Source organism: Hippocampus comes, unplaced genomic scaffold, assembly GCF_001891065.2.
Source record: "Hippocampus comes isolate QL1 unplaced genomic scaffold, H_comes_QL1_v1.1 scaffold72, whole genome shotgun sequence".
NCBI classification, from domain to species: domain Eukaryota; kingdom Metazoa; phylum Chordata; class Actinopteri; order Syngnathiformes; family Syngnathidae; genus Hippocampus; species Hippocampus comes.
In genome coordinates this window covers 257,416-274,679 of record NW_017806030.1, presented here as the reverse complement: position 1 = coordinate 274,679, position 17,264 = coordinate 257,416, and the positions used below count along the sequence as shown (strand labels likewise).

At 46.1% G+C, this 17,264-nt stretch overlaps 1 protein-coding gene across 4 annotated transcripts in view; it reads left to right on the top strand.

Moving 5' to 3' along the window:
• The first annotated feature begins 391 nt into the window (after positions 1-391).
• The window catches only part of kmt2a (lysine (K)-specific methyltransferase 2A), a 46,460-nt gene continuing 29,587 nt past the window's right edge, over positions 392-17,264 (top strand). For 2 of the 4 annotated variants that reach the window (XM_019892761.1, XM_019892763.1), the window contains exons 1-3: positions 392-687; positions 13,230-13,302; positions 13,596-16,966. In XM_019892761.1, coding sequence (XP_019748320.1) covers positions 442-687; positions 13,230-13,302; positions 13,596-16,966 — 3,690 coding nt within the window. In that variant the 5' untranslated portion in view covers positions 392-441. The remainder of the gene's footprint in view (positions 688-13,229; positions 13,303-13,595; positions 16,967-17,264) is intronic. The other 2 variants (XM_019892762.1, XM_019892760.1) reach the window with 2 other exon arrangements.

Genomic DNA, 17,264 nt, shown 5'->3' with positions numbered 1-17,264 from the left:
TAATTGCAAACATTACAAAGAGGCATTGCAACAACACAGGTCCTATATTTGTAGACGTTTTCACTGATGTACGGACGTGATTAATGTTAGTGCAACAGTAGATTCGTGGTATAGTAATCTAGTTAAAACAAGTGGTGTGGTTATGTCAGGTACCTCTCCTAACGGTCTGGTTGCTGCTGCTTTTTGTCATTCAAGTACGTCGCTGGTTTCCCGGGCAAAGCCCCTGAATCTGATTACGATTCGGTGGCGCTGAGCTCCAATCTTGCTCTCTGAGCAAATGCATTGTCGGGGCCGTGTCGGGTCCGCCCCGCAACCTGCATAACGACGCTTCGGCCAGTGAGAGTGGAGGCCGAGGCGAAGCTTGTTTATGTGGAGTGCTGGCTCAGGGTTCCGCCCACCGACGTATCTGTGATCGCAGGGCACACGGGCACAGAGTGTAAAATGGCGCACAGCTGTCGGTGGCGCTTCCCCGCTCGGCCCGGAGGGAGCAGCAACTCCGGCACCGGGAGGAAAGCGGGCCGGATAAGGGTCACTGCCTCGCTGCGGAACGTCCCAGGAGCCCACCCGCACGCCGCTGGCCTCGGACCCGGGTTTGATGCTGCACTACAGGTCTCTTCGGTCATCGGGATCAACCTGCAGACATTTCGGGATGTTTTGGGGGAATCGAGTGATTCGAGCAGCGCGGAGGTAAGCACCAGACGGACGGGGAGAGAACGAGAGAGTAACCCGGTCGGGGGTCTCCGGTACTAAGAGAGGCGTTCACTGTTTTGCAGCTAACAGTCCAAACATGCACAATCTCTCGGTTTTCGAACTGAGCAAAACTTGCCATCGTCAGGATGCTCCGTTAACTTTGCTGCACTTTAACGAACAAACTTTAGTCAGGAACCCACACGGCACCGAACCGAGACGTGTGCTTGAGTCAGGTTCTGCTGGGAACAAACTTAGTTTGTGGTAGAAGTGAGAAGAGATGCTACATCCGTACACTCTTTAGGCTGGACGATTACGAGCACGCTAACACAAAACGCCCACCCTCCCCCCATCTTCAAGATGTGTTTATAGTATTTTAATCAACCAAAGACACATTGTCAGTGTTATTGACTCATTATTCACCCATTGTAACACACATGCATCATGTAGAGATGCTACTACAACTGCTTTACTAGTGAGCTACTTAAAATTAGCTTGATTGGACGCCTTCAAGACTTGGACGTCTCGTATAATAACAGTAAAAGTTGTTTGTCTCTCTTGGTGGGAAAAAGCCGAGAAACGTGAATGTTATAACAACGTGAGAGTCGAGGACTTTTCAAAGTAGTGTGCGATGTGTTTGCAAACAAAACAACTTGAAGTAGGTGAGAATAGACAAATCTGATCCGGACTCGAAGTTAGCTTCCCCCCCACTGCAGTATTTCGTTTCATTGAATTATTTCGCACCACCGATGGATGTATTTGTAACGAATACATCGGGTTAATGTACAGGCTGGTGCTTTTCCTTGACATCTTGCTGCGAGGATTCGGCTAACCTAGCTGGTGGGTTAACTTGTAGCTAGCTGCCCGTAGTACACTTTTAATTCCGCCCCGCGAGTGTTTCCACGTTGTGGAAATTGCACTCGTGTGTATGTCTGTTTGACACCACTCCAACGGGTCGGACATCGCTGTGCAGAACTTACAAATGCAGCCATTTATACTGCTGTTTGTTGCTAGGCTAGCGAAATTAGCATACTACGCCACGCTAGCCGTCATGCTACTGCTGATGCGTTGGAAAATGGGAGGTGAAGTGAACCCATTCTTTTCGTAGCCAGTGCGTAGCTCGCTAGTAGCGACACGATGAGCGGCTTGTCAACGCCTCACGGTCACGTTAAGTGAGGAGACATATGCACCCCACTAATCGCATTTCCTTGTTTGTTTGTTTTTAAATATCGCACAGATAAGATTATATATGCGATTTGAGGGGGTTCCATTTGGCTCCTTCGAGTGACAGTGCGCATGCAGGGCCGGCTACCACAACAACGAGCACCCCGCTCGACGGGCCGTGTGATGTGGGGGTGTGTTCGCCTCAGCGAACTACCATCTTCCTTTTCTGCCAGCAGCAGTAGCGGCGGTGCTACCGTTGCAGTGGGAACAAATAGGGAGTCGCTGCAATTGCATTTAAGTAATTTGGGATTTCGGCACAGGTGATATAGTGATACATGCTGCTCTTTTTCATGCATACTGTGACAGTTCGATTCCTGGTTAAAACGGGAAGTCCGAGGTGGGTGAAGTAGCCAGTAATTGCACTAACTTGAAAGAGTACTCTGATTTAAGAGCAAGGGTCTCAACTCGTTGCCTGGGCCCCGGAGGGGCCATTTGCAGCCTGCAGATGATATTATGTGGCCACCTACTTGACATCAAAGTTTAATGTTAGTGTGGCCTCAATGCTTGCCGATTATGGAAATCATGATAATTCCGAGCGTTTTAACTGACATTGAAATCATGAATGATGAAAATGATTATTCATTCACTTGAGAACTTTGTATTTATTCAGCTCCTAACATTCAACCACCCATTAATATCATAATAGCCTCATGTTTACTAATCCCTGCTTGTTGGACACATTATTCTTGAACTCTCTATTCTTTTTGTCAAGTACAAAATAACTTGTAAATATCATGTGAAATTCAAGCTTTGTGCATTTTCATTCTGCTACTTCCACATATTTGATGCCTTGCATCTTTACACACATTCAAACTGTGAAAAAGCATCTCCCTTATCTCTTTATCATATGAATTTTTATCATATGTTGTTCTATTTTTATTTGTACGAGTCTTGGCATTTGTGTGTGAATATTCTTTATTTGAGGGAATATCACTCCAAAGTCGATGCTAATATCCAGTTAGCATGTCAATATGATTTAACATTGACTTTAGCATCAACACTGGCGATGTTGTTAAAATGAAGCCTCCATCCATTCATCTATCCATCATTATCTGAGCCGCTTATCCTCACAAGGGGTGTGCTGGAGCCTATCCCAGCTGTCTACAGGCAGTAGGCGGGGAACACCCTGAACTGGTTGCCAGCCAATCGCCACACATAGATGAATAACCATTCACACTCACACACAGGGACAGTTTTGAGTGTTCCATTAACTTGCCACGCATGTGGTCACATCAGGTCATTCTTAGATGTGTCAAACGTCCGCAGTGTAGCACTAACTACTGGCAAGGAAGATTTATTCAATTTCAGATTTTTTTTTTGCCTTTAGAATCAATGGCGGTTATCTGTATCCTTCATGCGTATCTGCTACCCTGAAGTAAGTCTGTTGTAGGCCGGATACCTATACCCGGTATAAAATGAATCATAATTAATATGTGCATTATTTTTGAGTGCACAAATGCATTTGTTGTATGTTCTGTGATGGTTTTGGTCTTACATATTAAACCTGATTGGTAAATTTTTTGTAAATTTACCATTGTTACATTTCTGAACATTTAAAGTTTTTTTTACAGTGTATGTAAGGATTGTATTTAAATGGCCATCTTCTCTAAAAACAACAACAAAAAAAAGTATGTTTATGTTCTCATTGTCAAGAACAAAACATTTCTGTGGAAGTTGAGTCAGTTAATGCTGTTAAATAAACTGTATAAAAGCTGGTGGTTGGTTTCAGGATAATTAAAGCAAATCCCAGAATGTGTTTTAGTTTTCGAGAGTGCTGCATTCTTTCCCCCCCAGAGAAACATGTTTCTTTTGGTAGGTCTTGTTTTGTGCTTCAATGTATTCTTTAGCGTCTTGAGTGCATTGGAGTATTACAGATGCAGAGAGGCAGACTGGGCCATTCATTCTCATAGAGTTTGGTGAAGCCTCGTGAAGTTGAGGGCCCAGCTTGGTGCACCCCTGAATACTTTCTATAAATAAATGCTTGATCATAGTTAGAAGAAAGATTTGAGGTAGAGTACAGTGGTAGGTGAAATGGCGACCACAATCAGTTCCTTGAAGCGTTTTGACTGCTGTCGACATCCAGCTATATTTGGAATAATTCGCTCCTGCTGCGCAATCTTAACTGTATGTTTTGAGAAATGTCATTAAAAGAAAGTCAACATGATTAACTTTCAGACAGTATTAGCAGAGGTTCAACAGTTTAATAATACATAATAAACACTGATAACTTTATTCATAAATGGGACGGAGCAGTCAATGTTACATGCCCTATGCACCTTGTCGCAATAAATTACTATGGTAATCATTTGCATCATCTGCCTAGGTACCAGTCCGTCATCGTTAGTTGTTAATCATTTTTTTCAAGCCGGACCAAACTGTAATCGTCAGTCGAACAGTCTGTCATGTTATATTAACCGCGCTTCCGTAACTGCTTCCGATGTGAAATTTCACCAATCCGCCAGTCAGTGTGTCAGTTTGCCCCCCCCCCCAAAAAAAACACGTCATAGTGATAAAAAAATTCTATGTGATTAAAATGGGAAATGGAGTTCACTATCTATCAGCGTATCTCCATCATGTGGTCATCAGTCCTATTGCCCAGCTCTACTAAACACATTATGTTTAAAAAGGCATTTCTTTTATATTTATTCTGAGCCGTTTATTTGACTCTTTCATAGTTGCGTTGACTTCACAAAAGATTAAGGATTATATGTTAAAATAAAATGACCTAAATTCAGCCTTTTTCAGGTCCTTATTTTCAGTAGTGAAAAACAAATATATGTAATATATATCGACCAATATGCAATGCTGTTGATTTTTGAAAATATTAAAGGATATGAAATGCGACTCAGGGTCTGAAAAATACAAAGCATTCTTCTTTGCACATTGCTGTAGCGCAAATTTTGAGGTTGTTTTTCTTCCACTCCCATTTTGTACCTCAGCAGTATTAAGTGTGAATTGTTACATCCCCACGAGACAAGTCGTGGACACATCTTGTGGTTTTCATTCAGGATCAGTGTCATGCCTCTGCAGCCAGACTGGAGCACGATTGTTCAGGCTCACTGCAGCCTGCTGGGTTCACAGGACCAGGCTGAACGGAGCGTCAGCCGGACACTGGGCCAGGTTTTCCCTCCCTACTACTTCCCTCCGTCAAATCCACCCAGACAGAAAGACCCAAATCCAATACAGACACAGAACTCTGTCTGAGAAGCAGAGCAACTTTTATTCTGACAGCTGCCACTTTGGAATGGATTACTAAGCCTATTGCCGAGGCTCAAAGGGGTGCTTGTCGGCTGTTGCTGTCCAGATGAAGGCATTTGTTAGCTTTTGTGTGCATGGAGGGAATTCATTCTCTTGATCGGTCCAAGTTTTCAGTTGCTTTTTTTTCTTCCTGGGGCTCCAAGCTGTCCAGTTTTTGTCATTTTGTAAATATGCAACACCCCCCCCACCCCCCACTCTCTTCCAATAACTTGACCAGCTAGCTTCGGGCAGTAGGCGGGGGACACCCTGAACCGGTTGCCAGACAGTCGCAGGGCACACAAAGACGAACAACCATTCGCGCTCACACTTAGGGACAATTTAGAGTGTTCCATTAACCTGCCACGCATGTTTTTGGAATTTGGGAGGAAACCGGAGTACCCAGAGAAAACCCACGCAGGTATGGGGAGAACATGCAAACTCCACACAGGAAGGCCGGAATCGAACCCTGCACCTCTGCACTGTGAGGCGAATGTGCAAACCAGTCGATCACCATGCCACCCCGCAAAGAATACATCACAGCAAATAACCGAATTTGAGTGCGTGGTTCGTTTTGAACAGGGGCCGAGTCATGTTCGAGGATGGTCGTCTCGACCAATTTCTTCCATGCAGAAAGAAAGTGAGTTTGGCTTGATAAGCGAATTCAAAATACCAAGCCTCAAAATCTGTAATCACGGTCAAATGTGTTGTCACATTTCTCTCCTGCCCTTTTCCGGTTGTAAACATCTGACAAGTAGGGATGATTCATATGAGGTACAGCTGAATTGCGCCTTTGCCAGCGATGTGAAGACTTTTAAAATGAAGGCTGGATAAACTATTTTTACATTTTTAGACCTGAATAAGAATGTTAAAATGCCACTTGAGACATTGCCTGTACTTTTATTAAAGTTTTATGATCTCCCACGGATTATTTATTGTATTCTATGGAGATAATTGGTGCCAAATCCAAACAAATTGGAGGGTGAACAGCATCATGGAGTGGATTGTTTTCTGTGCAATGCCATTCTGTTGATGTCCCCATATGCCTCCGTGGCCCACTGGTTTGAGAAGACATGCTGTGTTTTGGTGCATGGGGCGAGAGTCCAGCAGGTGTTTGGCCCGTTTAAATAGAAGAGTCCCTTCCCCCACTTTCACCCATGTACCCATCCCACAAACAGCGTGTGGATTGGAGCAGAAAGCTTTGTGTCTGCTTTTATACTAATGCTCACAAAGTGTGGGCGGCTGAAAGAGCGCAGGCAGGGATATCAAAGGATGCTGGACGCCCCCCCCGACCCTCCCCCTGAGTCCCCCCGCCCCTTTTTGTCCCGACAGGACAACACTGGGTGGAGAATTAGTCACAGACCCTCCCATCCATGGCTTTCCAACAGCAGGCGGTCAAGGCGCTTTCACCGCCACTTTAGGAGTCGTGATGACGAGAGCTGCCGGAATTGTCTTTTTCCTTATGTTTTGAGTGACTCCGGGGCGGGGGTGTCCCAGAGGTGTGATGTGCCCTTGTCCACGCAGGAGTAGCTACATGTTCCTTTTCTGCATTGTACGCACGTGTGTATGTGTGATTATATAATATGCACATGCCCGTCAGTCTTCTGTCTTTGTCCACTGGCTATCAGCCCTTCAAGTTGCGTTAGGTGTTGGCAGAGGAGTTGCCTCACCCCTAAGTGTTTGTTTTGGACCGTGTGCTGACAAGCAAATGTCAAAACAGTTGCACAGCTTCATGTTAGGACACCTAAAATTAACACAAGCCCACCTTTTGCTCGGAGTGGCCAAGGTTTCGGGGGAAGGTGAGAGGACACAAAGCAAAACTGCGCTACTGTCGAGTCTGATGCACTCTGTTGTGCGTCAACACTCAGAGGGGATGTGTCATCCAAGGGGCATATATAAGTGTGAGCTCATCACCAATTTTCATTCCAGGAAGGGATGAGGTACTCTGTGTGTGCTGTAAATGTCAAAGGAAAGATTCCTGAAATGGTTCAAAGTGGTTTTAAACAATCCACTTGAAATTACGCCTTTCCATAGAGAACGACAATGACACTTGAGTAAAAGGAAGACCTGCGACAAGGCTGAACATTTTAGAAAAAAATAACAGGGGGGCGGGGATGCCGTGTGTGTGTGTGTGTGTGTGTGTGTGTGTGTGTGTGTGTGTGTGTGTGTGTGTGTGTGTGTGTGTGTGTGTGTGTGTGTGTGTGTGTGTGCGCGCGCGCGTGTAAATTAACAGGATACTTCCTGGTTTGGGGAAGATGGCATAAAGCAGTTTACCTGCATTTTAACATGTGAGAGACGACACACATCACAAGGAAAAAGCCGGCAAGTGTTATCTTACTGTGCGGTGTACTCAAGATTCATAACGACATCTTCAGTGACAATCAGTAGGCTCACCCCGCAAAAGGAGATGTCTGTATCCCCACGACTGACTTATGCGGGGCAACATGTTGTCACTGGGCATCCCAAAATACATGAAAATAAATGAGGAAAGAGTAGCGGCCCGGTGGCCCAGTGGTTAGCGTGTCGACCTCACAGTGCAGAGCTTGTGGGTTCAATCCCGACTCCAGCCTCCCTGTGTGGAGTTTGCATGTTTTCCCCAGGCCTGCGTGGGTTTTCTCCGGGTACTCCAGTTTCCTCCCACATTCCAATTCAAACAATTTTTGAATTGGAATGTGGGAGGAAACCGGGGAAGGGGTTCTTTCCCAAGCCCATATTGCACAGTAGTAATGGTAGTACCCGGTAGTCGTACTCATAATTTAATCTGTTAGTTTATCTGGTAATTATATTGCGGTTTCAAATCCTTTGTCGTTCCTGTTGTGATGAAGTTATTGAAAAATCCAACACAACCAGCTACTCTTTTTGTTCGAGCCGACACACGCGCGAGATTCAGTTCCCTTCCTATTTGGCAATGGTTCCGTTTCACGCCACAATCACGCCGGCTGTGGCTCGGCCAAACCCATTAGAACATTTGTGATTGTAAATATTGAAAATGTTCAACAAGTGGAAAAAAATCTCATAATAACGTGATAATCGGTCAGGAAGGATAATCCTGCTGAATTGTGATCGGTCATTGAGGGTGTGTGCTGAAATTCGTCCTGATGGTTGATATGCATCTCACCGTTGAATGACGACAAATGCATCCCGGTGGGATACAATAATGAAATGTGCTCTGACGTTTTACTACCATGCTCATTATGAATGACATTTGTACTCTGCCTTTAACCTTCGGAGCTCCTTCACGGCACGTTGGGATGCTTTTACAGCATTTTGTGGTGTTTGGTATCCTGTTAAAGGGCAATGTACAAGCTCGTAGGATGTACAATGTACCTGATGTGATGGGTGTACTTAATCATGTGTAGCTTCTGGATGACTCACTTCCTATCTTCCTTTTCTTACTCACACGGTCCCCATCTTACTCATTCCTGGACCTGATTATTTGCTCAGATCAGGAGTGTTACTTAGATCTTGAATGTCAGCGGTGACGCAGCTGTCATTGCCCGGCAAACTGTTTCCGCCAAGTGGACATTACAGCGCTTGTATTACCGGTACCAAAAAATGGCAGGCTGGTTTGAATTTATGAAGAATCAAAGTAGATGAGCTCGACATCTTGCCTTCTAATGGGATAAAGACAATTTGGGAACCTCACGTGAGAAATTTGCCCCAAATTGTTGTGTCTGGTGCCTATTGCCGTTGCGAACATTTGTCACACATCACAGCCTTTTGGGCACGCTTAAAGTTAGATGTGTAAAAATGCCAATGGATTAAGTATAGTAAAAGGCTATTTTTGGCTGTGCTTTGCTGTTTTATGTGCTGAAATTAACTGCATCATTAAAAGCATGCTCGTGAATCCCACACACCGTTCTATGGTACACACTTATTGCATAATTCATTTGAACACACAATTCAATGGACTCGGGCTGGGCATTTAAATTGATACATTTATTGTTCAGAATTCCGGCAATTGTGGTGAATTGATCTTTTGCTTCATTTTTTCTTGAAGCAATTGGGGCAGAATGGAGTGGACTACTTGGCTGCACCCATCCAGCGTGTCGTTTTCTAGTTTGTTCTCAAAAGGACATAACCTCAGATTTCACGTATTGCTACCAAGGGCAGCACAACCCATTATTCGATTCAGGGGGAAATTACTTTTTCACATGGGGACATGTAGGTTTCGATTTTTTTTTTTGTGCCTTAAAAGATTAAATTGGCATTTAGAAACTGCATTTTGTATTTCTTTGCGTTATCTCTGTGTGATATTAACCCTTTCAGGGACAGCGGTTACTACAGTGGACAGCTTGTGAAGTTACAGGTTATCATTATTTGTGTCTGAAAGGGTTAAAATTGGTTTGAACCAACCTTTGTGTGTGTGATAAATATGCAAAGAACACGGGAAGGGAGCAAATACTTTTTCATGGCACTGTATACAGGCGTAACTCTCCCCTCACACAAGTAAACGGGTTATCCCTACTGTTTCAGAAATCAGAATTTTGACCTTAACTCGAATTTTGATGGCATGTAAACGTATACTGTATAGTCACTGCAGAAAAATCTGAGATGATGCTTATCTCTGCTGTGGAAATTAAAAGGCCTCTTGAGCAGGAACAAGTGAGAACGTTTAGTGAAACTGAAAAAAAAAATCAGTGGAAAGCCCCTGTTGGACCCACAGTTCAAAATTCGTCATTGTCTTCAAAGGAATCGAGCGATAGTTTAAGCAATTCAAATTATATGACTCGAGTTTTTGTGGTTGAATTTAAAATTATTATACAGTAGACCCGCTTGCTTGTGTATATTCTGACTAATCTAGACACACTTAATTGTTCACAGCAGGGGAATGCAGTCCCTAATCTGCATATGATGGCAAAGTTTTTACCTAGTCAAACTGATCCGGAAAGGAGCTCAGCAAAACTCATTCACACTCATCTTTGGACTTTCAGGGACAGTCCCTCTTGCCATTCTTTTCTGCAGTAACTCAGATCATTCTTGGGTTTAGTTATTTAATATCTGCTCAAATACTGCACTTCACTGGCCGCTTTATTAAGTACAAGTGCTCAATATAATACAAGAGTTTCATTAATAACTGTACCTTTACAAAGGTGTTCAAGTTTGCCTAAATGAGGTAATATATCAGAAAGAACTGTCAGTGTGCAGTTTTCTTGGGGTGTGTGTGTGTAACTTTGACATTGAGACTTTGCCACATTTATTTTTCTTTTGACTGTATACACACCAAAGAGTTTTGGGAACCATTTCAGAACTGGATGTCTGAGAATGATCATAACTCACCCAAACTGCAGTACAGAGAGAGACGTTCATTGAAAAAATAAATCGGCCATTCAATCACAATATTTGCTGGGTAAAACATTTTGATCATTTTTCAAAACCGTTCAACCCTAATTGAGGACCTCCTGTATTATAGAAATGAGTAAAAGGGACATTTTGGTCTTCCTACTAACATCATCGGTGCTGCAAATCAAGCGGCATATGGAGCATACCTCACACTCTGTTTGTTTACATCTTGCAGTAACCTCCCTGAGCATGCTCCTGCTGTTGAGCTCATCATACAACCGTGGGCGTGAAGCGATGGCGAGGGGGGCCTTGTTGTGCGTGGGAGGCCTGTTTAGACTTGGATTTGGCAGGCGTGTGCACGAGCATGTCGTAGCCCCTGACCCCTCTCATCCTCCCAGGAGACGCCTTCACTCCCTGTTGTTGTTAATAGCCGAGATGATGTTTCCATGTTTTGTTTTCTTCCCTCCCCTTCGTAGCTCACTCCCCTGCTCTGCCATTGCTCCCCTCCGCCGCACACTCACCGCCGCTTTGCTTGTTTAGTCGCGAAAATATCCGCATGGTGGAATGGGCGCCTGACAGATTTGAACCGCGAGCTCACATGCAATTCCATGAGGCGGCGTGTCGTTCGCCATTGTGCAGCTGCTTTCCAGCATAGCACGGTGTGATGTCATCAAGATCTACTCACACCATCGCAACGAGTCAGAGTCGTCCGTTGGCACCCCGCCCCCTTTCCTCAACGGCTGCAACAACGCCCACCGAGTGGGGCGGCATGCTCAGGGCAGAGACTGGAATGACCGTGAGGAGAGGGAAAGAGGAGGGGATGCTTCGCAAGGGAGCATTTACATCCATGGTCAGGGACAAGTGAATGCATGTGCACATGATCCCCTCCTTTTAAATGTGCAAAATGATTTCATTTCAAACGTGATTTCTTGCTTACTGATGCGGGTTTGCATGTGACTTTTATCTGGTAGTCATTTTCATGTGCAAGACCACACACGCATAGCAACTGCTTTGCAAATTGGGCCAGTAAGACCTCAAGTGCATCACTGCACAGTAACTGCTATAAATAAACATGAAAAAAAAGACATCCTCACCTCAACTCTTAAGTGCAGACACACTCTCCGGTTGAAGAAGTAAAGACACACAGTGGCTGCCAAAGGTCGTCCGTCTTTCAGTGCATACATACTGACTTTTTTTTTTTTCCTCATTGTATTCAACCACCCTTTATAACAATATTTGTACATTGATTGTGGAGGGCAGGCAAGACATACATTTGTATTAATCAACAATCAATTTCACACAATTGTCAGTTAATCGATTCAAATAGACTGTTATCCCCTCTCTAATTGATTGCCCAAAAAAAGATTGCTGGATAGACGCTTTCATCACTTTGAGGCAAATGGCATGGAACGCCTATACAGGAACAAACAAAACCTTGTAAGATATGTTTAAGTTTTAATTTGATCTTTTTTGTGTTTTTACAACCTGGTGGTCGAGTGGTTAGTGCGTCGGTCTCACAGTGCAGAGGTACCGGGTTCAATTCCAACTCTGGCCTTCCTGTGTGGAGTTTGCATGTTCTCCCTGTGCCTACGCGGGTTTTCTCGGGGTACGCCAGTTTGCTCCCACATTCCAAAAACATGCATGGCAGGCTGATTGAACACTCCAAATTGTCTCTAGGTGTGAGTTTGAGCGCGGATGGTTGTTCATCTCTGTGTGTGCCCTGCAATTGGCTGCCAACCGGTTCAGGGTGTCCCCCGCCTACTACCCAAAGATAGCTGGGATAGGCTCCAGCACGCATCGCGACCCGTGTGAAGATAAAGCAGATCAGAAAATAGATGGATGTTTCCACAATGGTCAGAGACACGTTAATTTTATTCTCTTATTTAGCCTCATGAGTGGAGGAAACTATTAGAAACCACTCAGCATAAAAATGCCTTGAATTTGTAATGGTTGAGGACTGCAAAGCATGATGCTAAAATATGTCGAGAATAATTTGACCCTCTCGCAATTATAGATGATCCGTAATCACCTCACTATGATGCACTGCAAACCACAACGACAGCGCTAATAAACCCTATTGTCAAATGGATACATCTTTAGAGTTGAGCATTAGCGTTATCTTCTGCATTCTTGTCGTCGGAAATTAAAAATAAAAGGGTTACCCTATTTAGCTGATTTTCTGTTCACAAAACCGTCTTTCCAAGAGGTTACTGACATCCTGTCTGCCTCACTTCAGTAGTCATGATGTTAGTTTGTCAGAATCATTAAATCGGCTCCTGTTCAGTCATATCTTTGACTCTTGAGTTACGTTTTAGATGTTTGCTTGCGGTGGGGTGACTTCGACCAAGCACCTCATCAGACCGCTTCCTCTTCGGCAGTCTGCAAACATTGCATGCTAGGTATTTGTCACTCAGTGTAATCTGAATGTTCACAATTCATTTTGGCCTCGGCGGTTCGCGCCCTCGCCGTATGCATTAATCAACCAATAGATTTATAGTTTGCTCTTTAAAATGTCACTGACCTCAGTTTCGCGAAGCCCTTTGGGATGTTATCACATTATTTATTCAACCGACCGCATATTGACAGTTTGTTTACTGTCGCACAGGAAAGTGAAAGTATCAAAGCCCTTGAATCTTCAGAACCATTACGCTCATCATTGAATGGTTAACCGATCTTTTGTCTTCCTCAAGAGTGACTCAAGTGTTACACATCTGACCAATATGTACACAGATGGATGCAACTACTTGGCCATAATGATCATAAAGTACTTAACTGTCTTTCTTCTCATTATTTCTTTTTAGGAAGATGTGTTTGGAGGATTTGGATCAAGCACTGAGCAAAACAGAATACCAAGTCCATCAACACCCACTTCAGGTATTGAAACCACATTATTATTATTGTTGTTATCATCATCACCTTTATTTATTTATTCATTTATTCATTCATTCATTCATTCATTCATTCATTCCCCTCTGCAACGAATACTCGTTTTCATCTGATGTCTTTCCTCTTCGTTTGTGTATATTGTTTGATATATCAATTTAACATATTTAGCAGGAAGTCTCCTTTTGTTTCTTGTATTTATTTTAATGCATGATGTGCAACTGCAGTAATTGTAAAATAGAGACTAACATTTTACTTTTTCAATTGTGCTTTGGATTTTTCAGCAGGCCTTCCCATACAAGAGAGGAAGCCAAGAGGACGTCCACCGCGCGCCCTCACTGTCCAAAAAGCTGCTGCTGCAGGTCGACTTTCCCCCTCTTCCTTCCTCTCCCCCACACAGGCCAAACCTGAAGGTTCTGAAAGACCAGCTGAGAAGGTAAAAAGGCTGCCTGGAAGGCCACCCGGCACAGGGGAAAAGCGAAGAGGCCGTCCCCCATCATCGTGTTCCAAGAAAGCTTGGACTACCGGTAGCCATGCGGCAGCAGAGGATGGTAGACAAGCTGGTTCGGAGTCGAGCTTGGACAACGAGGAGGACAGAGACAGAAAAGGTGCAAAGAGACCACCACTGGGCTCTGCTCAGCCGCATGATGCCAATCCACCCCAAGGTGGGCGGGGTGAATCTAAAGTTCCCAACTTGAAGAGAGCAACTTCACTGACATCATTCAAGTCCCGGCTCAAGACTTTGCCTGGCGTGCCTCGACGGAGGCGTGGACGTCCACCCTCAGCGGAGCGTCTCAAAGCTGAGGCGGTGGCAGCTCAGCTGTCTACCTCCACTGAATGTGGGGAAGGAAAACATAAAGCCTTGAAGGGAGGGGACAGAGGCGCAGAACCACTGCATCCCATGCTGACTCATGTGAATACTGGGATAGACCAGGACTCTTGCAATCTTCCCTCCTCGCCGTCCGCTTCTTTGCCGGACGGGGCGGTAGGACTCAGAAAAAGCCCTCGACACAGGAAGCCCGTCAGGATTGTCCCGCCATCTAAACGCACTGACGCGACCATTGCTAAACAGCTTCTGCAGCGTGCTAAGAAAGGAGCGCAGAAACGAATGGAGAAGGAAGCCGTGGTCGGTGGGACGGGCGCGTTTGAGGCCGGTATTAGGAAGACACAGCTGAAGAACATCAGGCAGTTCATCATGCCTGTGGTCAGCACTGTCTCCCTTCGTATCATCAAAACCCCAAAGCGCTTCATTGAAGACGAAGGCAACTTCTTGTCCCCCGCCCCCCATATGAAGATCGCACGGTTGGAGGCGCCAAGCTCATCAGTTTCCACATCCACCCAACCCACCTCCACCATCTCTTCCTCCCCCTCGCCGGCGGTGGCCTCCACCACAGCGGCCACCGCCAGCACCACTACTACTGCACCAATGGACTCCCTCCCTCCTCCTCCTCTTCCTTCTCCTCCTCTTCCTCCTCCTCCACCTCCTCCTCCTCCACCTCCTCCATCATCAACACCCGCACCTGCCGCTCCATCAACAACTGACAGTCTGCTCAATAGCAATACGGACAACGCGGCCAACGGGCGATTCAGTAGTAGTGCTGCTTCTTGCGGATCAAGTGCCGTGTCACAGCATTCGTCACAGCTTTCCTCTGCCGAGTCTTCCAGATCCAGCAGCCCCACTTTGGACGACTCCTCGTGCGACTCTCAGGCTTCCGAGGCCACGCAAGTATTGTCAGAACCTGAGGAACACTCTCCATGCCCGCAGGGAGAGAGGGAGCCGAACCTGTTACACAACACCCAGCCTCCCTCGCCAGCTTCGGAGCCAGAGCGTGTTTTATCCAAGAGGAATCGGCATGGCCGAAGAGGGCAGGGGGTGAAACGAGGGACTCAAGGCCAGACTACGAGGGAGACGCTCACCACCAGTGCAAAAAAGCCAATCATCTGCCCACCCACTGGAGTGCTGATGTCCTCCTCCGCACTTCTAAACACACAACAGGTGTCATCTACGGCCTCCTCTTCTTCTTCTCCCCCACCTCCCCCTCTACTCACACCACCGCAGCCTCCCCAGTCAGCCTCAGCTAATACAGCTGCTATGAGTGAGCACCACTCTCAGTCACCCTGGTTGCCACACTCCATCCCTCCATTCATGTCTGGGTCATCAGTGCTATCCAACATGTCGGACAAAAGGAGCCGCTCCATTCTGAGAGAACCTACCTTCCGCTGGACGTCCCTGTCTCACCCTGAATACCAATACTTCTCCTCTGCCAAGTACGCCAAGGAAGGCCTCATTCGGAAACCAATTTTTGACAACTTCCGTCCTCCCCCTCTCACTGCTCAGGACGTTGGCCTGATGCCTCAAGGTGTCAGCGGAGTAGGCGGCGCTTCTCCGGGTGCTTTCCCGGCACAAGGTGGCGGATCAGGAACCGGGACCCGCCTGTTTGCCCCTCACCACCCTCACAGCCACCACCAGCATCCCTCCTCATCCCGCTTTGATGCACCTCTCCAGAAGCGTAGCCCGCTGTTGCGTGCCCCACGTTTTACAGCCAGTGAAGCCCACTATAGGATATTTGAGTCGGTAACACTGCACTCATCCTCCGGCAGCAGCCCGGGTTCGCTTTCCCCCCACCAGAAGTCGTCAAGCTCCAGCAGAAGCTCGCGGCATAGGAGGCGACAGATATCGGGACTATTACGCGGCCAAACGCGATCTCCTTCCCACTCGATGACCAGGCGCAGCAGTCAAATCGGGGGCCAGATGTCTGTGGGGAGAGTATCCTCTGTGTCGGCGTTGTCTGACTCAGTCTCCTGTAGTGACCCCAGTTCCTTGCCGGGGGGCTCTGCCACTCTACTGGCTACTAGTGCCTTAACTTCTACTCCTTTTGGCAATTTCTCCGTTTCCATGGGTCTGGCCTCACCAGGGATACCTGACAGCAAGAGAGGGCATGCTGGAAACCTGCCACCTCCTTTATCAAATACATCATCTGCAGTTCCGCCACTTTTCCCCCTCTTTCCTGCCAGTGACCAGGACACCGGACGAGGATCTGGAAAAGCGAGTAAGGAGAAAAGCATGCCAGCTCCCCAGGAGCCTGCTCCAAAGGACAAAGAAAGAGATGCTGAGAAACACAGAGAGAAGGAAAATAAAAAGGAAGGGAGGAAGGATGTGGAGAAGAGGAGTAAGGTTACTACTCCAGATGGCTCCTCTATTGTGCCCTCCAGCCTCTTTATAGATGGGAGGGACTCAGAAGAGGCTCTTTTATCTCTTGCGCCAAAAAAGGCTCCGGGGAGAAGAAAATCAATGCCAGTTGAGGCGGTAACAGACACCGCATCCGCAGAGGTGCTTGGTCTCCATGCTCCTACTCCCAATTCCATCGCTAAGGAACGTTTGCCGAAAAAAGTGAGATCCAGCGAGAAGGGAGCAGATGTGGAGGACGGTGAAACGGAGGAAGAGAATCAAAGTTCTCCCAGCCAGCAGGCGGACAGCCTTCCAGGGCAGCCAAGCAAACATCTCCCGGTCTCTTCGCTTGGATCAGTGTTGGAACAAGCGGAGAAACAACCTGCAGCCGACAAACGGGTTGTTGGACTTCTAAGAAAGGCCAAAGCCCAGCTCTTTGAGATAAAGAAGAGCAAGCTAAAGCCTGCGGACCAAACCAAGGTCCAGGTCAGTTGTCATCAAAACGCAGAAGCATGTCTCTGTTTCCCTATACAGCTCGAATCAAGTTTTTTTTAACCATCGAAATAGAAATTTGCATTTGTACTTATAGTGAAACCTGACAATAGGAAAGTCCCACAAAGGGTGTTGCTTGAGGGGAATTCTGTTAGCTTCATACATTATGCACAAAGCAGCACAGCCTGCCATTTTAAAAGCAGTCCTTTGAACTGACCTTCCCTCTGTTCTTCTCCAAATAATCTGTAGATTAGTTGGGCATCGGCGGTCATTGCACTCTTCTGAGCGAGCT